This window comes from Budorcas taxicolor, chromosome 19, assembly GCF_023091745.1.
Source record: "Budorcas taxicolor isolate Tak-1 chromosome 19, Takin1.1, whole genome shotgun sequence".
Lineage (NCBI taxonomy): Eukaryota > Metazoa > Chordata > Mammalia > Artiodactyla > Bovidae > Budorcas > Budorcas taxicolor.
In genome coordinates this window covers 39018386-39042429 of record NC_068928.1, presented here as the reverse complement: position 1 = coordinate 39042429, position 24044 = coordinate 39018386, and the positions used below count along the sequence as shown (strand labels likewise).

General features: G+C 57.0%; 1 protein-coding gene across 2 annotated transcripts; it reads right to left on the bottom strand.

Annotated features, from left to right (window-relative positions):
• Window positions 1-286: 286 nt before the first annotated feature.
• Window positions 287-20580, bottom strand: MLLT6 (MLLT6, PHD finger containing). 2 transcript variants are annotated; one of them, XM_052657927.1, is made up of 20 exons: window positions 20415-20580; window positions 19111-19190; window positions 18575-18629; window positions 18214-18323; window positions 17182-17285; window positions 16832-16925; window positions 14213-14386; window positions 13208-13303; window positions 10506-10725; window positions 9358-9972; window positions 8722-8903; window positions 8380-8488; window positions 7167-7233; window positions 6820-6965; window positions 6140-6337; window positions 5948-6036; window positions 4480-4829; window positions 3988-4078; window positions 2459-2815; window positions 287-2042 (listed from the first exon to the last, which is right to left on the bottom strand). In XM_052657927.1, exons 1-20 carry the CDS (start codon window positions 20521-20523, stop codon window positions 2001-2003), a joined length of 3288 nt encoding a protein of 1095 aa, XP_052513887.1. In that variant the 5' UTR covers window positions 20524-20580; the 3' UTR covers window positions 287-2000. The 2 variants fall into 2 exon arrangements, 1 of the variants encoding a protein (XP_052513887.1); XR_008201022.1 differs by lacking the exon at window positions 4480-4829.
• Between the last annotated feature and the right edge of the window lie 3464 nt (window positions 20581-24044).

Here is a 24044-nt window from a genome sequence, read left to right as displayed (position 1 = left end):
GGTTCTAAGTGGGTCGGCCTTGGGCAAGAGCGTGGGTGTGAATGAGCAACTCTTCTAAGAATCTCTGAAGGTTATTTTTCTTTTCAGTGGTTTGGGGGCAGGGAGTTAGCTTAATAGATGAAGATGAATAAAATGCTGACTTCTATCATTCCTTTCTAACTGATATTTAGCATTAATAAAAAGTGAGTATTTCTGAGGTCATCACAACTGCCTCCCCCCTCCCCCCAAGCCCTTGCAAGTGCCTAAGAAGTTGCCTCTGAAGGATTCCCACCCACCCCCTCCATTATCAGCTCCCTAACATCTTACAAAGTCTTATCAACAGGAATATTAATATTATTTTCAGTATCAGAAAAAAACCAGTTGAGCAGCACAGGCAAAAATATATCTGCACTACGTTTCTGTCATTGCCAAAAATATACACATCTTTTCTTTATTAAAAAAAAAAAAGAAACAAACCCAACAACAACAGAAACCCAAACAGAAACACACACACGCAAACGAATCCACACATGCAAAGAGACTGACTAAACGTGGGCATCAGGAAGCTGGCCACGCTCTGCCCGGCTCCCACCCCAGTGCACCGACACACACACGCTTCAGCCTCGCCCCTCTCCTGGCTGCCCCAGCAGCCCTTAGCCTTGGCCACCAAAGGCTCTGGGCAGGTGGGGACTCTAAGGTGAGACTTGCCCACTGCACCCTGGGGAAATAGCTGGTGGGTGAAGGGACAGTTGTTAGGTCAATTTAAGCTTAAGTCTCCCCTGGCTGGTGGGGGTGAGGAGGGGTAGGATGCAGGGGGGCCAGGCTGGCTGATTCTGGGAGACAGTTTTCACTAGAAGAAGTGGTACTTTACCCCCCTCGCCTTGTCCTCTGATCCCTGGGGCACCCCCTGTGCCAGGGAAGCAGGACCAGCTATCAGTGGTGGAAGGGGAGCGCTACGGGGGCACTGAGACCATGTGGAGTCTGGGGGAGGAAAGGCAGGATATCACCCTGATTTGAAGCCCCCAGCCCCCAGTTACTCTCCAATACTGGAGTACGGTTCTGGTTTTTGTTAACCATTTGGGCCCCAGAAAGGGACCAAAGTTGGTGAGGTGAGAGGGTGCAGACAAGAGCTAGGAGCGCCCCTCTGGTACTGCCTCATCAGAGCACTGCTCCTGTCCCTGCCCTCGGCTGCCTGGGGACCAGGGGGAGACAGACAGAGACACACAGACAAACACACACACATACAGTGCACAGGCATACCCCCACACACTCTCTGAGTCAGGCAGCTCTATCTCCCCACCCTCGGCACTCCTAAATCCAATAGTGCAAACAAGGGGCAGGGTACCAAGGGGGCTGGGCCACCCACCCCTGCCCTCCCCCAGCCCATCACTGGGTCCCACCCCCCGGGAGGTAGGGAGGCCTGGGCCAAATTTGATGCCATCCTGCCCCTTCGTCGGCCCCCTAGTTTGTGGGCTTTTACAAGCACAGCTTGTGACCCTTGTCGGGGGCAGGGGAAGGAGCCCAGCAAGAAACAGTCCAAGGGAGCCCTCTTACCATCTGCCCAAGTTGGGTAGAAAATGGTCAAGCAGGGTCACCCCTTCTTCCATAGAAGACTTCCACACAGGGGCAGGCCCAGGGCCTAGTCCCCACTTCTCCCACTCAAGTGCTGATCCATTTTATGTGGGGGTTTAACCAACCCCCCACTTATGCCATGGCCCACTTTGCTCTCTAGGGAACCCTGAAACATTCACTGAGAGTGGAGGCTCCTAGGCGGGCTTGGAGCCTGTCCTCCTTCCGAGCCCCTCATGAAGGGGCCAGTGCAGAGGCGGGGACAGGGGGCAGATGGAAAGGGCTCCCCTCTGGGTCTCAGTCCGCGGCACCGGGAACAACCCCAATTCCCCAGGCCTCAGCACGTGCTCCAGGGCTCTCCAGTGTTGGGGTGCAGATGCCCGCTGCAGGCTGGGACCCTCAGACCAGGATCTGCCCCTCAGCTTGTGGGGTCTAAAGGAGCGTGGGTGGATTTAGCCTTTTTCCTGGTTGGCTGAGGCTCCTTTGTCAGCAGTCTGGAAAAAGAGGAAGGGAGACTGGGGATTGGGGAGGTATCTGGTCCGATCACCCAGTTGAGAATAACTTCCTGGGTCAAGAAAGCTGATGATGGGTGCAATAAGGGCCTGGGCTTTGACGGCTGCGCAACAGGGTCAACTTCCGTGTATGTGTGTGTCTGTTGGGAGAGTTGCCCTGCATAGGGCGCCTAGTTAAGCAGGCATGTGCCGGCCAGGGGCCCCCCGGGCTCTGGCTCTTTGCCCTCAGAAGGAGGGATGCCTTTCTTGAAATGGCTCACCCAGAGCATCACCTTTTTCTAAATGGTCCAATCAAAGAGGAAACAGCCTTCTCTAATGGGTCTCTCCAGGAGAAGGGAGAAAGGACGGTCCCTCTGCCCCATTCCCAGCCCCTTCCCTAAGCCAGACCCCTTACTCACCCCTCCTTTAGGGCCACTGGCACTGCCGTCCGCCCCTGACAGGCTGAGGAAAGGGTTAGTCTGGGCAGTGAGAACTGGAGGCCCGCCTGCTGCTGCTACTGCTGCGGCTGCAGCTGCTGCGGCCATGAGACTTGTGTTGTTGCTGAGCGAGGGCGCCACCAGGGCTCCGGCGGGCAGCAGAGGTGGGGCAGATGCTGTGGGCAGCAGGCCAGGGGTGCCCGCGGACAACAGCGGGGTGGAGCTTCCGGCCAGCAGGCTGGCCATGGGCAGCTGGGAGCCCCCGGCCATCTGCAGCCGCTGCAGCTCCCGCTTCTGCTGGATCTGCTGGATCATCTGGTAGACAACAGTCTGGTGTTCCTGCAAGGGGGCCAGATGGCTTACTGGCCAGTGGTCCCCAGGGTCATCTTACCCTGATTGGCCTGCGCCCCATCCCATCTCACTAGTACCATGAGGCAAGAGACCTGGGAGACAGTCGAGGTTCCATCTCTAACTCCCCACTCTGGGGCTCAGCCTCCCCATCTGGACAAGAAAGTGGTTGCACACCATCAGTGTTTGTCAGATGGGGTACCACCAGTCAAGTGCAGGAGGTTTAACATCCCTCTGCCACCCCCACTAAATCAACTCCTCAGTCGTTATGACAAACACAGATGTCCTCAAGGGTGGCATGACCCCAAGTTGAGGAACACTGAATGAGGTTAATAGTTTTCAACTTCTCTATTTTTTTTTCACTTAAGATTCATTTACTTTTGCTTTGAATAGACAAAGCATTCTCAAGTGTTCCAAAACCCAAAACAATTTTTCAAGGCTTAAGAAATCTTGCTATCTTATTCCTGCTACCATCTGGTCTCTGTAGGTAACCAGTTGAGCTAGTTTACTGTATATCTTTCTCATGTTTCTTTACATAAAAATGAGTGCTTTTCTATTTTTTTTCAACTCTCTCCTTTTTACTTTTGTTTTTATCTTTTGGCTGCATTGCACGGCATGTGGGATCTTAGTTCCCTGACCAGGAATTGAACCTGTGCCTTCTGCACTGGCAGCACAGTCTTAACCACTGGACCACCAGCGAAGTCCCAACAACTCTCTCCTTTCTAGAAGGAAGAATTCCTTTTCTCCCAGGAACTCTTAGTAGAACTCAACACACAAAAAAGACCTAAAAGGGCTGCTCTGGTTGAGGACGTGTCTGTCACCTGCTCAGCCACCTCTCTATGCAGACCTCAAGGTTCCCCACTGAAGAGCCTTGGGGCTGGGACTGGAAATGCTCAGTAACTGAGGGCTCACCTCCCTCCAGATCCTCTTGCTGGGATGTGATCTAGGGCCACTATAGCATTCCTTCCCCAGCACCAGGGGCCCCCAAGAGGAACCCTGATGCCCTTTGTCCTCACATGATCCATAGGGGCCCGGCCCCATTCCCACAGGGGCAGTCTCACCTTCCCAGCCTGGGGGCGCCCTTCCCAGCCTGTGGCAGCCCTCCCTGGGCCGGCTCAGACCCTCTGAGACCTTTCTGGCAGAGCTAGGGGGAGGGGCATTACCGGGGTCAGCTGTGGTGAGGCCAGGAGCTGCTGGAGCTGCTGCAGCTGCTGTTCCTGCTGCTGCAGGAGGTGTCGCTGCTGCTCGGTGAGGCTGAAGCAGGGGGACAAAACACAGACCATGGGAAGGGACAGGGAAACACTCCTCCCTGCCCCCCTAAGTTCCCACTCTCCCTCAGGCCCAGGTGGAGAGAGAAACAGACTGAGCTCAGAGAGGATGGTGGGAGGAGACACATGAGATGGGAAAACTTCCCCAGAGGGAGACCTCAGCTAGGGCACAAGGAATAAACAGACGACTTTTGTCCCTGAAGAGCTACCTTCCAGAGGGCTCTCAGGTCTACATCTAAGGAGAAGCTGGGGCCAAGAGGCGACTGGATTCTAGACCCCGTAAGACAGGAGGAGAGCTTCCCTTCTGAGGGACGTGGGTGTTTGTAGGGGGAGTCCCTCCCAGAGCCAGCCTCCCCATCCCCTTCCCCCGGCTGAGCTCTCCCTCACCTGTTGAGACAACCTGGCAGCTGCAGCGTGGGGGCCCCGCCAGCCTGGCTCAAGCCTGCAGGGTTGGGGGCGGCAGCCCCATTCAACCCCCCCAGAAGCCCATTGAGGGGCAGGGCCCCACTGCCCGCCAGCCCCCCCAACAGCCCCTCAGCCATGGGCATAGCCCCCAGCCCCGCTGCCCCGGGTGCCCGGCCCAGCCCATTCTGTGGCTGAGGCGGGAGCGGGGCAGGGCCCCCAGGCAGGGCCAGGGGCAGAGTAGCAGGGCTCTGCTGGAGCAGGGGCAGCGGTGGGGGCGTGCTGTGGAAGGACAGCGACGAGCTGCTGCGGCTCGGGCAGCCTGAGTGTGGGTCCTGGGGAGGGAGGGGGAAGGGAGGGGTCAGAGGGGCAGGGGGCCAGCGTGACCTTTCTGGCCCCCGGCCCAGCACCCACCAGCATTTTCACATGGTCACCCCCACTTTACTCCCAAGCAAAGCCACCCAGGAGGAAGAAGCAATGCCCAGGGATAAAGGCTAAGAATCCAAACAGTCTTCACAAATCACTTCCTGGGGCCCCAGCACCCACCATGATGCCCGTTTAACACTGAAGAGTGAAGGTGGTATAGTGACCAGTGAATCAGACCCAAGGTTCAGTGCTTGACCTGTACTAACTTGCTACTGCTGTTTATGGGTGAAACCACTGGGTCTGAGACAGGCTCAGTAACTCTGTAGGCAGTTGAACTGAAAGACAGGCTCAAATCCCATGCCCACAATTTAACGGCTTTGGTGGCTCTTCTGTTTCAGTTTTGACATTCATAACACGGGGGTAATAGGAGAACCTAGTCCAAAAACTCCTTGTGAGGACTAAACACACCAACGCTTGAAAAGTCTCAGGCCAGGACATGACAAAGGGCAAGGATGCAATTAATGATTGTATTATTATTATTATTATTGCCCAAGTCACACAGTAAGTGGTAGGGAGAACAAGAACCCACTTTATTTAATTTCAATAATAACCACAGCATAATAATAGCAACACACCACCACCAATTACACAGGATTGTTTTCTGTGTGGCTAAAATAAATTGCAATGAACTCTTCACAAACACTTTTCAGAGTTGCCTTCCCTAACCACCTTACATCCAGAGAAAGGTGGATGTACATCCACCCACCTTCCATTCTTTCTCATACCCCTCAAATGATTTCCATCTTAGCACTTTTCTCTACTTGTAATTATTGATTTTCTTGAATTGAGCCTGTCTCCAAGAGTGTCCGATTTGCTCACTGCTTGCTTAGTCAGTGACTGGACTTAAGTAGGCACCTCCTAATTATCACTTATTTAGTAAAGGAATGAATGGGTCGTAGACCAAATTACTCAATCACTTCACTGCCCAGCCTCCAACAGCCCAGCAAGGTGGAAATGCGACTAGGAGGCCCTTGAACCTCCCCGCTCCAGCCCTCCCCCGCCCCGTGCCCCTCACCATGGTGCCCACCTCGGAAGACGTGGACAGCGAGTTGTCCAGGCCCAGACTGTTCTTCCCCGGAGGGCTTTTGCTGGTGCTCAAGGAATCGCTGCTGCCGGCTGAGGAAGGGGGATCAGGGAAGGAGCTCAGCAGCTGGAGTCCAGGCCAGTTCCGACCGCAGAGCGGAGGTCCCCATTCCCGGCCTGGGTGGGGGCCCCTTACCTTGGGGAGGCAGGCCATAGGGCCCAGGGACAGGGCCGTTGGTGGCAGGCAGAGCAGCAGGCAGGGCGGCGAAGGGCACAGAGAGTTGCACGTTGAGAATCTGCAGTCGCTCCTTCTTGGCCGTAAGGCTCAGGATCTGCTCCTGAAGCCGCTGGTTTTCCTTCTGCAGCGCGTGCAGCGCCTTCAGCATCTCCACGACTGGAAACAGAGGGCGAGAGCGCCTGAGCCCCGCGGCCTGGGAAGGCGGGGCGAAGGCTGGGGCGGGGCCAGGTGACCAGGGGCGGGGCCTGGCAAAGGAAACCGGACTGAGACCTAGCAGAGAAGGCTCCGGTTAGCCAGGGACTCAGGTGAGTCCTGGGGAGCCAGAGGTGTGAGGACCACAGGTGGGGCCTAAGGCTCGGGGTGGAAGCCCAGTGCTTGGAGGGAAGGGGCGGTCGGAAGTTGGGGCTTAGCTAGATCAGGGCCACGAGGTCGTGAGGGCCAAAAGCCGGGCGTAGAGGGGGCGGGGCCTGGAGCAGGTCCCAGCGAGGGTTAAAGGCTAGGCCTGGGGTGGGCCACCGTTAAGGCAGGGGCGGGGCCGCAGGAGGAACCTTAAAAGACCTTTGGGGACCTCGGAGAGAAAGGTGTCCGAGTCAGGGGGTCCTAAGACAGCCACCCAGCCCCATGTCACCCCTTCTCACTGTTGACGCCGGCCTCGCCGTCTCCCTGCTTCTCCAGCAGCTGCTCCATGTTAGTTGTCCCCGGGGCCGCTGGATCTAACTGGCCGCCCCCGCAGGGTGCGGACGCCGTCTGGTCGAAGAGTGCCGGGAGGCTGCTGATGGGGGACCTGCAGTCACAACGGAAAACCGGCTCAGACTCACCTCACTCCCCAACTCCAGCCTCCCTGCCTCGCGAGTTTCAGTTATCCGCTCTGGATTCCAACCCTCTCCACGTGCCTGCCTTTCCGCGCCGCACCGCACCGCCCCCCTTCTACAATCCCTCCGCCGAGCTCCCGCTCTGCCCCCCAAGCCGCCTCCCTCTCCCTCACATGGAAGACAGACTCTCCTGGGGTGAGGTCCCCCGACATCGGAAGCTGCAGTCCTCCAGGTCTGGCTCTTGGAAGGAGAAGGGAGGCAGGGATCAGTGAGGAAAAGGTGCAGTCGGCCCCAAAGTCCCCGCCTGGGAAGTGGGTACAGGATCTCCCAACCCCCAGACAGGCAGGTCTAGTTCTTGGGAGCCCTGGTTTGAAAACCCAGCCCCTGAAGAGGCAAAATCATGAAATTTCTTCCTCCTCCTCTAGGCAGAAAGGCCCCTGCCTCCTTGCTACTTTCAGCTTCTCCCAACTTTTTTTTTTTCCTGGAAAATGTATAACTTCATAGTCATAGAAACTTGGGGCCTAGACAGTCCTGAGTTGAACTTGGATACTTGCTCTGTGACCGCGGGGCTTAAAACTAACCTCTCCGAACTGATTGTTATGAATAAGGTAATAAATGTGAAGTGTTAAGCTGAACAGTTTAGCTGCCATGAACAGTTTAGCTGCCATGTAGCAAGCCTTTAATTACTGTAGCTATTATTTTATATGACATATTAATACACTCACAGTTAGACCGCAAAACCCTATGTTGAGCCACAAAATTCCAATTTAGGTTTTGGAAAATACAGTCATCTACTCTGTAGGGTTGGTTTTGGAGTCAGATTCGGCCCTTTAAGGCTTACCTGAAATGGCAAGCCCCGCCCCTCAACCAGCCAGGTGGTACCTCTGCACCAATCAGCTCTCTAGGGCTGTGTTCACTGTACTTGGAGGGAGGCGTGCTTGCGATCCGCCCCCTTAACTCCTGAATACCCAGAGAGCCGGTTGCCCAACTAGTGGGATCTCTATAATCGCCAATCCCAAGAACTCACTAAGAGGCCAGCAGGGAGCTTTGCTTCAGTGGTAGAACTAGTCTTGGAGCCAAGGAGCCAGAATTTCAGCTGCTGCTCCATCTTTGCCTACTTCAGCAGCCTTGAGCAAGTCACTCATCTCTCTTGCCTTTGGCTTTTGTGAGATGTAGTAGTACCTGGTCATGCCCCACCGCCTCAAGGGGTTTTGATGTGAAAGAATGTACCCTGGTTTGTTACACGTGGAATGTTTTTTTGCAGGGTCAGCAATGGCCAGAGGGTGGGAGATAGCCAGAAAGCCCTCCAGTCCTTTCTGGGGTGACAAGCAGGTGAAAGGGTGCCCCTTTGTGAAGAAAGGGGAACAGGGTCAGAGACTCACGTACCTGTGTGGCTGCTCTCGGCTTGGGTGAGGAGGGGGTTAACGGCACCCATGGGGGTTCCAAAGATGTGGGTAGAAGGGAGGCTAAAGGTAGAGCCAGCCAGAGAAAACACCTGAGGGAAAGGAGGTAGAGTCCAGCCTGGTGGTTATTCCTGGACCTAGAGCACAACTGTGGGCACCGGGGTGGAGGGGACCAGGTGTGCTGGGGAAGAGAGAGGACCAGAAAGAGGGAGGCGTTCTGGTGGTGATCAAGCCCAATCTCTGAAATTCCCATGGGAAGCTGGGGTCCTCGGCAGGCTGTCCCCCACCTGCCCAGGGGTGGAGGCGCCCAGGAGCAAGGCCTCACCTGAGTGGTGGAGATAGAAGCAGAGGAGGAAGGGAGGGTGCTGGTGAATGGGGAGCGGCTGAGGCGGGGCAGGGCCGAGGTCCCTGGGGGCCCCAGGAGGCTGGAGGAGAGGGGGGTGCTGCAGACAGCCCGCAGCATTCCACCACCGTGAGAGATGGGGTCCTTATTACTGGTGTAGATGCCTACAGGCACAAGAAGGACACAGAGGGAAGCTTAGTCACCTCTCCTCTGCCCCCTCCTCAGTCAGGTGGCTAGAGCAGCCACTCCCCAAGGCCAACACTCCCCTGGATCTTGCCACACACCAGTCTCACCCTCCTGCTGCAAAGATGTCACTTCTTGCCCTAGTGACATCTACTTGCCAAGCCTGCTTATTCTACTACCCTGCTCAAGCGTGAAGAATTCCCAGTTTTTCTAATTCCCCAACCCAAACTTGGTGAAGTCCTGTTGGCAATCTCTCCCACCACAACCATGCAGGAGATGGGTATGGGGGAGTGTCTCAAAGGTGACTGTCACCTCCATCCTTTGTCTTCTGGAGGAGTTTCTGGCACACTTCCTTCTAACTGCATGTTTATGCCTCTGTCCCCTCACTAGACTGGCTGGGCCCTAAGACACCCTTGGTCCCCAAGGGTCACTAACCTGCCCCCAGCAGGGGGGACTCCAGGCTCAGGCTGGGCAGGCTCCCCGAAGGCCCAAAGGTACGGGAAGCCAGACCACCCAGACCAGAGCTGACAAGGGAACCTCCGGAGAAGGGTGAGGCAGCAGTGGCGGTGAAGCCAGCCAGCTGGGCACCCGGCAGGGAGGGAAGGGCTGGGCCCCCAGGGCCCTCCTTGTTGCGGCTGCCCTTGGGACGGCCTGGCCCGTGTCGGCTCCTCTTGCTGGCTTTGTGCTTCTTCTCCTTCAGGCCTGTCTCAGGGGTCTCCTCAGCGGGCACAGGGGTGGCACTCAGTGTGGGCATCCGCTTGTGGGTGCCTCCAGAGCCCCCGGACCCTGAGACATGGGGAGACTTATAGTCCCCAGGGGATGGGGCCCGGACCCGGCCTGAGCTGGAAGTGGTGGTGGAGAAGCGCATGATGGGCCCGAAGCCAGAGAAGACCACCTTCTGTTCAAAGAGGTCAGCTTTGGGGGGCTCAGGGGCTGAGGGAGAGGGAGGGGCTGAAGGCGGGGGTGCAGTGGGCTTGGAGTACTTGTCTTCTTCTGGCTGCTCCAGCTTGGGGAATGTGGAGAAGTCAGGGGAGCTCTGCAGGGACGAAACTGCAGAGAGGGATAAGGAATTACAGCTGGACCCCAGAGCCCCTGCCTCCCTCCTGCTCCCAGTGTGTACTAGTGGAGAGAGCTCTGGTCTGGTCTGGGTTTCCTGTCCCAGCTCTGCCACTGTCTCTGCGTCCTGGGACCAGTGTATCCCCACCCTCCAGCTTTTTCCACCTGTGACAAAGTAGAAGAATAGCTCCCACCCTACTGACCTCACTGGATGACTACAGAGATTACAGGAGATTAGTGTCAGTGCTTTAAAAATGGTACTCGACAGCATCAGTGCAGGGAATAATGAATACATTATGGGGGTTGGAGAGGTGGGCCCCGAGGGAGATGGGAGGGGAGTTCCACCCTGAGAGAGGAGGGAGTATTGAGGAGTCACCGGCTGGGGATTCCCACCCCACCAGGCAATTTAAGAAGCAAATGAGATGCAAACCAGTATGCAAAGGGCCTTGCTAGAAAAGCTCATGGCCAAAGACTGTCCCATTCCCACCTCCTCCCCAGCTCCCACATCCTGGGGTGCCCATGCTCACCTGTAGGCTGGAAGGGTCCCCCAGATGAGGAGGAAGAGGAAGAGGAAGAAGAGGAGGAGGCGGAGGTGAAGCAGCTCACACCTTTCCCACTGCTCAGCTTCTTCCCCTTGTGACTCAGGCTATGGCTGGAAGACTTTTTCCCCTTGGAGTCCCTGCTGCCTTCAGAAGTCTCTTGAGTGCTGGCCTCGTGGTGGGAGGAGGAGGAAGCCGAGGAGGAGACCTGAGGGAGGAAGGAGAGAAGAAGGCTGGAGCCAGCTCTGGGGGTCTGGGCTCACCCTGACTTGGGGGTGGAGCCCCGAGGACAGGGGACCTAGGGCTCTACTGGGAGAGCTCAGAGTTAGCTTCAGGAAGGACCATGGGGCAAGGAGATGGTGGTGGGAGCTCCTAGACCAGGGAGACGGAGAGGCAGCTCTGTAACTTCTAGGGGTGAAGAGTTGGGAGCTCTGAGCCCAAGAAGCTGTCTGTCCTTTGCCTCATGCAAGGGAGAGATGAAAACGGTCCCAGAGTCTGTTCAAAAGTATGTATCTGCTCATTCAGTTTAGAAACACTTAGGCCTAAGAGGGCTGGACTTGTGCTGGGAAGTGGTGCGTGCAGGGAAGAGGGACTCCAGGAAGAATGGGCCACCCTGGCCCCATTCTTGGACTCTCCAGTCCCTGTCACTTCTTCCCTGCTCACCCCCCAGCTGCAGCCACCTGGCTGACACTCCCCTCCCTGGCTACTCCACGCCCTTTCCAAACAACCTGACCCTCCATGCCAAGCCCTCTGCCCAGACAGCCTAGCCTCCCTCTTCCTGGGAAGCATCTCTTCCTTCAAAATCCGGCTCAAAAGCCCCCTCTTCCGTGAAGTCACCCGATAGCTACCCGTGGTGGAACAAATCATTCTGTCCTCTATTTCCTGCGTGCCCTGTACCCACCCACATCAGCCATGTCAATAGTTGCCACATTGTATTGAGAGACTGTCCCCCATGTCTGGGGGCGGCAGCAGTGGCTGGAAGAGTAGGGGCTCTGTGAACCTGGGGTCTACAACCGTGTATGTTGTGTGGTCTCCACCTCACCGAGCTTCAGGGTTCTTCTGGGGCTAATTATCCCTATTTGGAGAGTTATGAGGAACATAATGGCAGATACATAGTATGGGGTTGATGATGATGGTTCTGATGGTGCGGCTGCTAGCAATACACTGCAGAGAGTGTCCTGCAGTGGCTGAGAACAGGCCTTCAAGCCAGACTGCCTGACTGCGAATCTTGACTCCACCATTCCCTAACAGTGTATTTTAGGCAAATTATTTAACTTCTCTGTGCCTCAGTGTCTTCATTTATTAAATGGGGTTAATAAAATGCCTACTTCATTGGATTATTTTGAGGATTAAATGAGCACATCCCCACACATGCCCACCATCCCCCTGTTCCAGAAGGGAGCCTGGCATGTGGTGAGTGAGTCAGGGCTTTGTAGTAACAGTCAGGGATGGCTTCTCCTCCTGGTGGAGACCAGGTATCCAGTACATGAACAAATGCCAGAGGGAGGTCAGAGAGGAGGATGAGCCACCCTGTGCTGCCCCTTCCTGGGCGGAGCCCTCGGCTCTGTCTTTTTCTTTGTTCTTTTCAACAGCTGGAGTTCTGAAGGGAGCCAGATGTGGTTCTGAGAGCAAAGGAGGAGAGGGCCCAGGGGGAAGGGTGGCTGAAATGCTGGGGTGGGTGGAGGGGGATGGGCAGAAGGCCCCAACATGTCCAAAGGGAAGTCCAACCACTGGCGTCACTCCGAGATCTCTGGCCCACTACTTCCACCTGCCTGCAGACCCCAGGGAGAGATCAGAGGGCAAGGACAAGCTTTTCCAGGTGAGCCCTGGGCAGCAGGGAAGGGAGAGGGTTACTGGGACAGTTGCCACAGCAACATCACCCTGGAAACCTGATACCTGAGTCTCCTGCTAAGATGCCCAGAGCCTTGGCAACCTCCTGAGGCTGGTGGAGGTGAACGGGCAATCATGGCGACAGGAGGAAGCCGTGTCTCCAGGCCCCTGTTCTCCTTCCGGGGGTGAGGGGAGAACTGGCTGGAAGGAGGGGCAGGGAGGGCTGCTCTGGCTTGGATTAGCAACTCCCTGGCCTTGGGTAGGGCCTGCCGGTTGTTTATCCAGATGGTGTCCATTTCTAGAGTCAGGCCTGCCATGCCATGCCCCTACTGGGAAAGTGGGATGACTAGGGGTCTCAGGGTATGGTCAATGGGTCTGCCGTGCAAGCCACCATGGGCCACACTTTCAGTCCCTCCAACCTGCTTAGAGTGGGCTTTCGGTTAGGCGACCAGGCTCTGAGTACCCTCCTGGTATGTGTGTGGCGGGCTGGAGAGTGAGGGGGGTCCTCTGCCTCTCTCTGGAGAAATGGGCCCCAGAGACTCGGAGAACCACCATGAGTACTGTATCTGCAGACAGGAACCCAGTGCTGAGGCCCTCTGTCTGGGCAGTGGCAGATGTGAACATCTGGCAGCCTGCAGGAAGGGTGGTGCCCCCCAACCCCCACCCCTCCTGGTTAGTCAGTGACTAGTGGGGCTGAGGAGCAGAGGCCCCTCCTGGTCTAGAACAGGAATAGTATGGGGTGTGGAGCAGTCATATGAACGTGAAATTGCAAGGGTTCCCAGGGCTGCACGCCCCAACCCTTCACTCTGTGCCTCCCTCCCACTGCCCTGGCTGCCCCTCCTGGGTGTAAGCAGTGGTACCTTGTCAGCAGTGGGGACCACAGGTGGGGTGAGGATGCTGGGTGACTCAGGCCGCTTCTTGTGCTTCTGTTTAAGGCGTTCTTTGTCCTTTCGGCTCTGGGGAGGAAGAAGGGACCAGACGCTGATGCTGGGAAACAGTCTCAGTGAGGATAAACGTGGCACATGCATGTGGGGAGTGGGGTCTCTCAGGTGCAAGCAAGGCTCTGTGGGTGCCATCGCCCCCTGTGGAGGGACTGGGGGACTTTGGCTGGACAGGAGTGGCCCCAGCAGGCTCCTCTGAGCCGACAGCCCCTCCCCCCATCCTCTGGTATGTTGCTCTGTGCTAAGCTCGAGTGGTGTCTGACTCTTTGTGACCCCATGGACTGTAGCCCGCCAGGCTCCTCTGTCTATGGGGATTCTCCAGGCCAGAATACTGGAGTGGGTTGCCATGCCCTCCTCCAAGGGATCTTCCCAACCCAGCGATCGAACCCAGGTCTCCCGCGTTGCATGCAGATTTTTTACCGTCTAAGCCACCAGGGAAGCCCATCCTCACTGCCTGCTAAAAATAACCTATCCCATTATCATGCCAGTGACACAGAACACCTCACATGGAGGCACACACCTGTAAGGGTGTCCACTTGGGACACGGAGCTGTGCAGGGGGACAGGAGCCAGGCACACTGTGACGTTCAGCCGCTGGGGACGCAGGCATGTGCACCCCAAACTGACACACGGCTAGACATGTGCACATGTACAGGGCTGTGTGTTGGGGTCTCTGGGGAGACTGTCATGTCATAGGAACAACACAGAGGAACCACACAGATACAAACAGCCCCAGGGAAGCCAGGCCTTCAGCTTACCCTCTGTGACCCTCACAGGTCACTTCCTCAGCACCCCCTTGGTCCTCAGTGGCCTCAGAGGAAGGAAGGGGGCAGGCATTATCGCCTCTGGGATACCCATGGTGGCTTCGTGCAAGAAGCAGGTGTTTGTGAATGTGGGCAGGAAGGGCAGGGAAGAAGACTCTTACCTTCTTCTGGCCCCTCTCATGGTGGGAAGGGTGCTTCTCCTGCTGGGCAGATGGGGAGGCCGACCTGCTCCTCCGGCCAGCAATAAAGCCGCTGCTGCCTCCCCCTGCGCTACCCCCTCCTCCTCCTGCTCCTCCGCTGCTGCCCCCGCCCCCGCTGGAGTGCCGGGATGTCTTCTGCGGAGAGAATTGAGAGGAACTGCCACGCCCTCCTCTCCGTAGCTTAGGGAAAGGTTCTTGAAGATCAGGTGATCCCTGGGGGTCAGCACCCCCCACCCCACCCTGCCTGTCACAAGAGGACCCTGTGTCCTTAATGATACTCTGCTCAACAGAGTGCATTCCCTGGCCTGAAATCCTACAGTCTGCCCAGCTGGCTTATCCAGGGCACAGATTCAGCAACTGAGGCCCTGAAGAGGTGGGGAATCTCCACCCCAGCCAGATACCAGGCATGGATGGAGGTGGGCCTCGGCCTGTGTCTCTCTCTCCACCACCTCTTTCCATGGTGCCCTCTTGGCCCCTCTCAGGCGCTCGACCTCCGCCCACCTCAACCTCCTTCCCTGGGGTGGAGGATGTGCAGTGTGGCCCTCATGGGAGCCCCTGCTCACTATACCCCATCCTTCCCTCCAGACACTATGCTCCAGCCATCACCCCTTCTCTTCTTTTCCTGGCCCTCCACCAAACTGCAGGTCCTTTTGTCCCAAAGGACCTGCTGCCCTTAAGAACAGGGCAAGGACATATCCATAAGCAGCACCTAAAAAACCCCTGTGCTACCATTCCTCCCAGCCAGTGCCTTGGACTCCCCAGTGCCTGGTCTGATGGCTTCACCAGTTCTAGACTTCGAGCTGTTCTTTCTAAGATCACCCACAAACTCCCAACTGTCAAATTCAAGGACTAGTTTCAGGCCTCATCTGACCCAGTGGCTCCCCAGCAGTGGGCATCATTCCTACTCTGCTAAGCTCTAAACTCCCCATTTCATGGTTCTCTTCATACCTGAGCCCCCAACCCCTAGCCTTATACACCTGGGGCTGCCACACCTATGGGGGCCTGAAATCTGAACAGCCACCAAATCTAAACACCTCCACTTGACACCTACTATGTTCCAAACCAAGCTCCCTACCTTGTCTTAGTGTTGTGTTAGTCGTCCAGTCGTGTCCGACTCTTTGAGACCCCATGGACCGTAGCCCGCCAGGCTCCTCTGTCCATGGAATTCTCTAGGCAAGAATACTGGAGTGGGTTGCCATTCCCTTCTCCAGGGGATCTTCTTGACCCAGGGACCGAACCTGGATCTCCTGCATTGCAATTGGATTCTTTACCACCTGAGCCACAAGGGAAGCCCCCAAGTTGATATCTAACCCGGAACCAAGGTGACCTTATGACGTATCCAAACCAGGACACTTTTGAAAATGAAAGGAGGAGCTATTAATAATTACACCAAGGCAACAGGCACAAACTGGGACTCTCTGGGGCAGACCAGGATGTATGCTGGAAGTCCACTCCACTGTCTGAGGAGCTCAAGCCCCATCTATGCAGCATCAAGAGCCAGGATCCTATGTGCCACCCTAAACTCCTCCTTCTCAGCCACCCCCACATGTAGGCAAGTCTGTCTAGAAATAATCCTAGAATCCAGCCTCATCCCTCCATCCCACCCTCTCTTGCAGCTGTCTCCCAGTCGCCAGCCTCAGCCCTTTGGATCTAGCTTCACAGTGGCTGCCAGGGTAATCTTCCTAAAAAACAAATCTGATCATGTTACCCTCTTGCTTACAAGCAGCCTCACAAGCCTGTGGCCTGGGGGTGACGTCCAAGCTGCTTTCCCAGTCAGGCCACAGCATACCTAGCCAGGACAGTCCACCGCTTCTGAAACATGCAGGTCTCTCCACCAACGTGGGTTAGCACCCCTTTTGCCACCTCTCCGTGGGCCCCTGAACCTGAGGCAGAAGCAAGTCCAGCTCTGGCCCTGCCTGAGCTTTTTCACCTCATCTCTTGCCTTGTCCCTACCAAACATCCTGTTCTGTTGCTTATGAATGGTCTTTCTTATCTTGGTGCTTTATCCATGCCAAGCCCTCTGCCTGGGATTCCTGTCTTTCTTGGTAGGCTCCTGAGGACCTTCAGACTGGGTTTTTTTTTTTTTTCTAAATCCCACATACCAACTGTGAGATAAGTCACATAACCGTAGTGGGTCTTAGCTTACTCATCCGTAAAATGGGTAAATGCAGTACACCTAGTTCTTAGGGAGGACTGCAAGAGCACGCACACCCATGTGCACACACACACATGCACAAACACACACACGTAAAGAGATTAGTTCAGAGGCTGGGGCACGGTGAGCCCCACAAATGTTGGCTCTAATTGTTGGCTCAGCTTAAATGCTGCCTCTTTCTTGAAGCCTCCTGGACTCTGATAGGCAGGGTCTGAGCTCTGTCTTCTGGGATGGACTGTTTGGCTCAACTCTGATTCACACCCCTCAGGCTGTACTTAAAATTATTCCTCATCCAATGGTGAGTTCCTCCAGGGCAGGGACATAGTGCCTTCCTCCCCGGTCTGTCCTCCCAGCTCCAGGCACCCTAGAGTCCACACCCTCTAAACCATGGCTGGCCAACCCACTCACGCCCAGATGAAACTCACCATCTTGCTGAAGTGGTATTTGCAATAGCCACAGTACTTGACATTGTCAACCTCCAGTACTTCTTCCTCACACAGCAGGCCTGCCATTTGGGCACTAATCAAGAGAGGTCAGCCTGAGAAGGATGTGGTCCCAAACCAGACCAGCCACTTCCCCTGCACCCTCCAAGACCCCTGCTGGGGCAAAGCCAACGCCACCCAAGGGAAGTACTGCCATCATCTCCAAAGAGACAGCAGCTAGGATGAACCCATTTGGCAGCCATCCATGGCAAATCTCAGGAGAAGGTTGGGACAGCTGGCCAGGGATCCCAGAGAACCCGAAGGAGTGGATGCAGGGACAGCAGGGGTCTCACCAGGTGACATGGAAAGCTTGTCGACATCCATGGCGGTTACAGGTCATGCAGGCTCCTGAAGCCGCCTTGCTCTCCCGGCCCTGCTCCTCACAGATGTAACATGTCTGCGGGACACAGGGCAATCGTCCCCTCCTCTCTTCTACTTGAGGGGTCCTTTGGCCTCCCTGCTCAATTCCATCCTCTCCCCACGATCCTACATCAGACTATCCAATAGCACTTTCTGTGATGATGGAAATGTTCTAGACTGCATGGTCCGATACAGGACCCATGAACTACATGGGTTATTGAGCCCTGGAAAAGTGGCTAGTGTGACTGAGGAACTGAATTTTAAATTGTATTTAACTAACTTACATAGCCATATGTGGCAAGTAGTTGCTACACTGGATAGTGCAGTCCTTGGATGGTGAGTCCTCTGAGACCAGAGGCTGTGTCTGCCTTCCTCCCCAGCGAGCTCAGCCCCACCTCTGGGCCTCTGCACATACTGTTCCTTCCACCTAGAACCTGGCACTCTCCCCACTTCTCAAGGCTGGCTCCTTCTCATCCCCCAGCATCCTTGACTGCTTTATCTAAAATAAACTCTCTCTCTAGCCCCTGCTGCCCCCGTGCCTGGTATTCTTTATTTTAGTATCTTATTGTTTTCTTCACCGCACTCACCACACGCTGCATGTACTTTGCCTGTTTACTGATATCTATAGTCGTCCCACACAGGAGTGGGGGCAGGGAACACATCTGTCTTGATCAATACTAGACACTGTGTGTCCAGCATCTTGCCCCAGTTTTTACACATAGTAGACCCTCAGTAAAATGTGCTCAGTAAATGAATAAGTGAACTGCTCCCTAACATCTACCCTCAGGCAGGACTGCAAAGGAGCCTGCTATTTCACTTGAGCATGGGCATGAGTCTGTCAGTGGGAGGTGCCCTCTCACCTCCTGAGTTCCCTGAAAGTGTAGGTTGGAGAGAAGGCTGGAGAAGGACCCAAGAATGGTTGGGGAGGAAGGGGACTGGCATGGGGCACAGCAGGGGCCGCTGACCTTGTTGAAGCGATCATGAGGCACGTACTGCAGCACGATGGGTTCCATGGTGAGCACGTTAGCAAACTGCACCTCAGGGATGTAGAGGGCACACACCACGTGGGCCCAGCCTGGGGCGGTGTGGGGCCAGCCTCAGCTGCGATGGCCAGCCAGAGACCCTGACCCCTCACAACCCCATACTGCGGACGGTGCCCTCCTCCGTGGCCTTCCCATGAGACTCCACTGCCAGCCAGGGAAGGGAAGGGAAACCCAGCCTCTGCATTCCACCCCTGCCCACGGACTGCTCCTGCCTTCCCAGACCCTGCTCAGGGGGTCTATCTGACCTCAACAGATGAGCCACAGGGCTCAGCAGCCCCCTCACCTCCATTGTCGGTCCTCTTCAATGCCCCGTCTTTGTGTGGGCACAGCTCACACCTCTGCCAATACAAGGGGGCACAGGGATTTGGGGGATGGGCTTTTCCAAAAGGGGGGGTCTACTGAGCTGAGCCCTCCCTGAATACATTCAGAGGGCCCCAGGATGTAATGATTAGATGTCTAAGGAGGAACTGGTGGGGATACAGAGAAAACAGGTTGACCATGAGTGACAGTTGTCGAAGATGGTGGTGCCTAATCAACAGAAGAGTTATCGTATTCCCTCTACTTTTGTATAGGTTGGAAACTTTCCATGATAAAAAGCTCAAACAAACAAGAAAACAAAAACAGAAGGCCCAGTTGCCTGTGGGGGGCAGAGTGAGGGCTAAGCAGAAGGAGAGATGGGGTTGGTGATAGAGGTGTGCAGGAAACAGGAAGTCCTGTGTGACACTCCCACCCCAGCCTCAGCCTCAGAGCCCCCTAGCTCACTGGGGAGGGAGGGGATGCTCAGGTGTTTATGAGAGGAGAGGGAAGTTTCAAACTCACCACCCTGGCTGCTCGCTCCTGAGATTCACATTTCCGGCAGAACCAGGGTCCTGTTGGCACCTGGACGATGCCATAGCAAGCTGGGGGTGAGGGAGGAGAATCACCAAGCAACTCTGTCACCAGTGGCTTTTCCCAGAGTAACTAGGGTAGGGGGTGACTCTAACAAACCAGAGCCAGTTCCAGCCGGGGGAGCTGCTCCCTGTCTGGGGGTCACTCACAAGACAGCAGGACCACAAGGAATGCCCAACAGCACACGCCCAGCTTTCAACCACATAACCAAGCACTCCACGCAGAGGTGGGAAGTCTGAGACCTTGATTTTAAACTTCTAGAAGATCCCACCCTGCCCCAACGCCCTTTCTGTACCCAGCTTTCTGGTTCCCAGCTCTTGCCAGGACCAGTCCTCATCCTCAGTAACGGAGAATATTAGAGGAACAACATTTAGGATAGTCAAACACGTTTTGTTGTTATGGGGTGGGGGGGCATTTCTTAAAGGGCCAGTAATGGAAGAGGCGGGTAAGTCGAGGGTCTAAGGGACCTCATCTTCTGCTTCTAATTGTAATAGGACAGGTCAAAAGTCAAGGCCGAGGGCAGGTGCACTGCAGGTAACCAAAAGAGTGGCGGGAAGAGCCGACAGCGATAGGATTCAGGGCTGTCCCAGGAAGGGGGGGCCCAGCTGGTTGTGCCAGACAGGCGGGAGATGCCAGCCTGCGCCCTCGGCAAGATTCCTCAAGGAGTTAACTCCCGAACCATGTGCTGCTGGGGGAAACTCCAAACCTCCCTCTACTCGATTCCCGGCCCCCTGCGCAACCTCTCTCTATCCGTAGCTCTTCCCGGGAGGATTTTAGGAGTCCCCTCTCCCCTGGGACCCTTCTCTTCCCTTCTCAATTCCGCTCCTCCCAGTATCCGGAAGCAAGAGGGGAGGATGACCCCCCCTTGACCTCTCCCTCCCAGAGCCGGGACCAAAATAACCGGGCGGGAGGGGACACCTCGCAGGTAAACATTCTCCTAGCAGCCCCGACACCGGCGGTGTGGGGCGCGGAGAGTGCACTCATTGCCCTCTAGACTGTCCCCAAACTCCCTCAACTTGGGGTGGGGGGCGCGGGGCTGGAACAATAGGCAAGAAAACAATGCCTGACCCGGTCCTCCAGGACCGGGCGGGGGGAGCCCCCCGACGCCTCCCTTCTCTTCAGGTGGGGTGGGGGAGGGGCGCCCGAGCTCCAGGAGGTCTCGAGAGGGCGCGGCCGGGGGCGCCCTGCGCACGCCGCCCCCGGAGTCCCGCCGCCCCCCACGGCCACCCCCGTACCTTGGTGGACAGCCACGCTGCACGCGTGCCCATCACAGTAGACCAGCGGGTTCTCGGCCCAGCCCCTCTCGTCCGAACATACGCAGCAGCCTCCTACCATCTCCTTCATACTCCCATGAGCTCCCTCCGGGGCTGGGGTGGGGGCCCGGCCGGCGGGGGTCGGGGGTCAGGGGGGGAGGGAGGGAGCGGGGGGCCGCGCGCCTCCTCGCTCCCTCCTCCTCCTCCTCCGCCGCCGCCGCTTCTTTTCTTTGCCTCCTCCTTCCTCCTCCTCGGCGTCCTCCTCCTCCTCCTCCTCGCTCGCTCTGTCTGGCCGCCCCCCCCGCCGTGCTCTCGCCCTCATGCCCCGACGGGCCCCCCCCCCCCGCAACAATGAGACCCGCGCGCCGGGCTCGCCCCCTCCGCGCCGCGCGCCCAGCTACCAGGGCCGCCCGGCCTCCGCGCAGCCCGGGCCCGGCGGGGGAGGCGCCGAGTGGCACATCGCGGGCGCTCGCCCGCCCCGCGCCGCCCGCTCACGCGCCGCCCCCCCGGCCCCCCTGCCCGGCCGCGGCAGCCATGGCCGCGCGCCTCCGCTCGCTCGCTCCCGGCCCGCCCGCCGCCCGCCGCCCGCCGCCGGGTAAAGTCTTAGGTTCAGGGAACAAAGCCTGGCTTGGTAGGGAGCTTTTCGCTCGCTTGCTCCGCGCTCATTTTCCCTCTTTCTTCTTCCTCTGGCTCTCGGTTGGCGCTCCAGAGCCCTCCATCTGCCGGTCCTTCGGTCTCGGCCCCGGGTCTCCGATTCGCCAGCCCCTTCTGCCCAGGTCTTCCTCTCTGCGACTGTTCAACCCCCAGGAAACTTGGAGATGGAGATCAGGGGAAGGGGCGCTAGAAGGAGCGCGAGCTACGTGGGCTCCTCACCCCTTGGTGTCCGGGGTGGGGGGGCTTTTGGGATGGTCGTTCAATGGCTGTTTTCTCGGAAGCCTGTCTGGAGAACAGACACACGCAGACATTTGTTCATTTCATTCTTCAAATATTTATTGAATGCCTACTATGTGCAGTCGTTGGGATAGAGCAATGAACAAACGGGCATGCCTGCCCTCGGGGAGCTTCCGGTTCAGCCCACAGATATACACGCTCGCACAGGGACTCAGAGCTCTCGGAAGCACAGCGAGGCACCCACAAATACACTCACTCAGCCTCATACAGCCACACTACCCTACCTTTCCGGAGGGGCACAGCCCCAGGTCCGGCCCCTCAGGCGCGCTTAGAGACCCAAGCGAGTTAGGGAGCCACTGCTGCGGAAGTGCTCGCGAACAACCCAGTTACACTTGAACTCGATGCACGTACCAAACACACAACATAAATTCACGCACAACGCCCCCAAAGGATTAAAGTCCCAGAAATTGGGTCTGGGAAAGAAGTGAGGGGGAGTCAGTCCGAAGGCTTCATCCGCAAGACCGCTGTGGGCAAGGGGGAGGAAACTTGCCCCCCCCTACTTCCTAAAGGGGGGTGAGTGGACGCCCGCAGAGACCAAAGGTCACACTCCCGCAGCGTGAGATGGGGTGGCGGAGGGGAAAAGGCAGTCCTGGTGGCTTCAGCGACACTTCAAAGACGTCGGGGCCGAGAACGCTTCCTGCGGGGGAGGGGCAGACGGAGAGGAGAGGGGGAAACCGGCAGGAGGACTAAGGGTGGAGGAGGCTGCCCCCGCTTCAGCGCAGGCCCCCTGGCCGACTCTTCCGCCGGGACCGCCTCCTTTTCACCAGCACCTGTTCAACCGGAACATCAAGGGGCCGGGGCCCGCCATCACCCCTCCCTTCGCGTCTATTTAGTACTTTTCATCCGGGAAGGGGGGTGAATCCTCGCCCAGGAGTGGGGAGTAGGGCGGGGGAGAACTTGTCCTTGACCTGGTCTGTGGCGTCAGGGATTTAGTCCCTTAATCCGGACGAGGCTGAGTTTGGGGAGGTCGGGGAAGCTGAGTTCTAGGCTGCAGTCCCCACCTCCCCTTGCTCCTGCAGGGACACGGGAATCCGGAGGGCTGCCAGGACGTAGAGGCTCTGTCTAAACGGGCGGGGAGGGGGTTGGGGGAGGCCTGTCTCTGCCGCTTCCGTGTCTGGGGGACGGGGCCAAGAATCAGGGTATTATTGGGGACCGGTCCGGGGGTCGCGATCCCCGCGAGGACTGCTGTGCGCCGGTATCTTCATCTGCCTTGTGAACTTCGCTCATACGAAAAGTTAAAACAAGACACAGACGAGAAGTCTCACTTAGGAGTTTCTGACGAATTGCCTTTTCTGACAAGAGTAAAACATCAAGGAAATTAAACGCAAAAATATCAGCCCAAGCCATGCGCCAGTTTTTGGAATATTTGAGTAATTGCTTTCGGAACCGATTTTGGCCGAGGTGGCCAAAACCGAGGTGGCCGACCGTAGTTTCGGGTTTCGCTGGACGAGGGTCACTAGAAGAACCGTCGGTCCCTGCGTCTAGGGATGGTCGACTTGGGGACTGGGGACAAGGAACCTTTGTTCGGGTCCTTACCGCTTGCGGATGCACCGCCCGAAGCTTGCGGGATGGACGGGTTGTACGTTTGGTTTAGAGTACTAGGAACATGGTTTCGTTTAAGTCACTCACAACCCTTTGGGGTGTTAATACCCTCCATTTTATTGATGGAGTAACCGAGGTTCGTCACAAATGAAGTGACTTGCCCAAAGTCACATTGTCTGAAAGCGGCAGAGCGGGGATTTGAACCCAGTCTGTTCTCCGCTAGAACTGGGGCTCCACCACCATGTGTTCGCCGAATGCCAGTGTCGAACTGGGATGTCCGCCCATCATAACTGTTCCCGTCTGAGGTCTGGGGAAACCCGGTGCCCTGTGGGCTGGGCGGGATTCGCAGGGAGTAATCCCAGGGCTGAGCTGTCAAGCTCATTCTCCATCTTCCAACATCTTCCAGAGCACCTACTATGTGCCGATTCACGAAAAAACGAGCAAGAACAGTACTCGGCCAACAAGTTGTTCAAGTTCATTGCGCTCTCCTTGGCTTCACGGAGCACTGATCTGGGACGTCAGGCTGATCCTGGCTGTGCAGTTTTTGGCGTGTGACTTCACCTTTCAGAGGCTCAACTTATCCCTCTTAAAAGGGGCGTTAACCCCCTCTGGCAAGGGCTGCAGTGAAGATCTAACGAAAATCCTTTTGTAAAGCGCTAGGGGCACACAGTAGGCGCTCAATCCCTGCTCTTCCTCTCTCCACCCCTCTAAGGGTTCCAGGGCAGCGCGTTCCCGCTCTGGCTTCCCGCCTCCAGCACGCTCGCCCGCCTAGCGCGTCCCGCGGCTGAGGGACTGGGGCAGAGAGGACCAAACAGAAAATTATTTCCGCCCGCTAGGCCCGCCCCGCCCCGCCCCGCCCCGCCCGTCCCCGGAGCCAGAAGGGGATTGTGGGGCTGCCGCGGCCGCTGCCGGAGCGGAGCGGGGCGGAAGCGCGCATCGCGCTGCTGCTCGGGCCCGACCGCGCCGGCCCCCGCACCTCCCGGCCCGGGACTGCGGGCTGTGGTCGGGGTGGTCCTGGGATCCGAGGCGGCTGCTGCCGGTCTCATTTCCACGAAGCCTTGTTCGCTTGTTCCCGGAACCTAGCGGGGGAGGCTGAAGAGTGTTGAGGTTTCGCTTCTC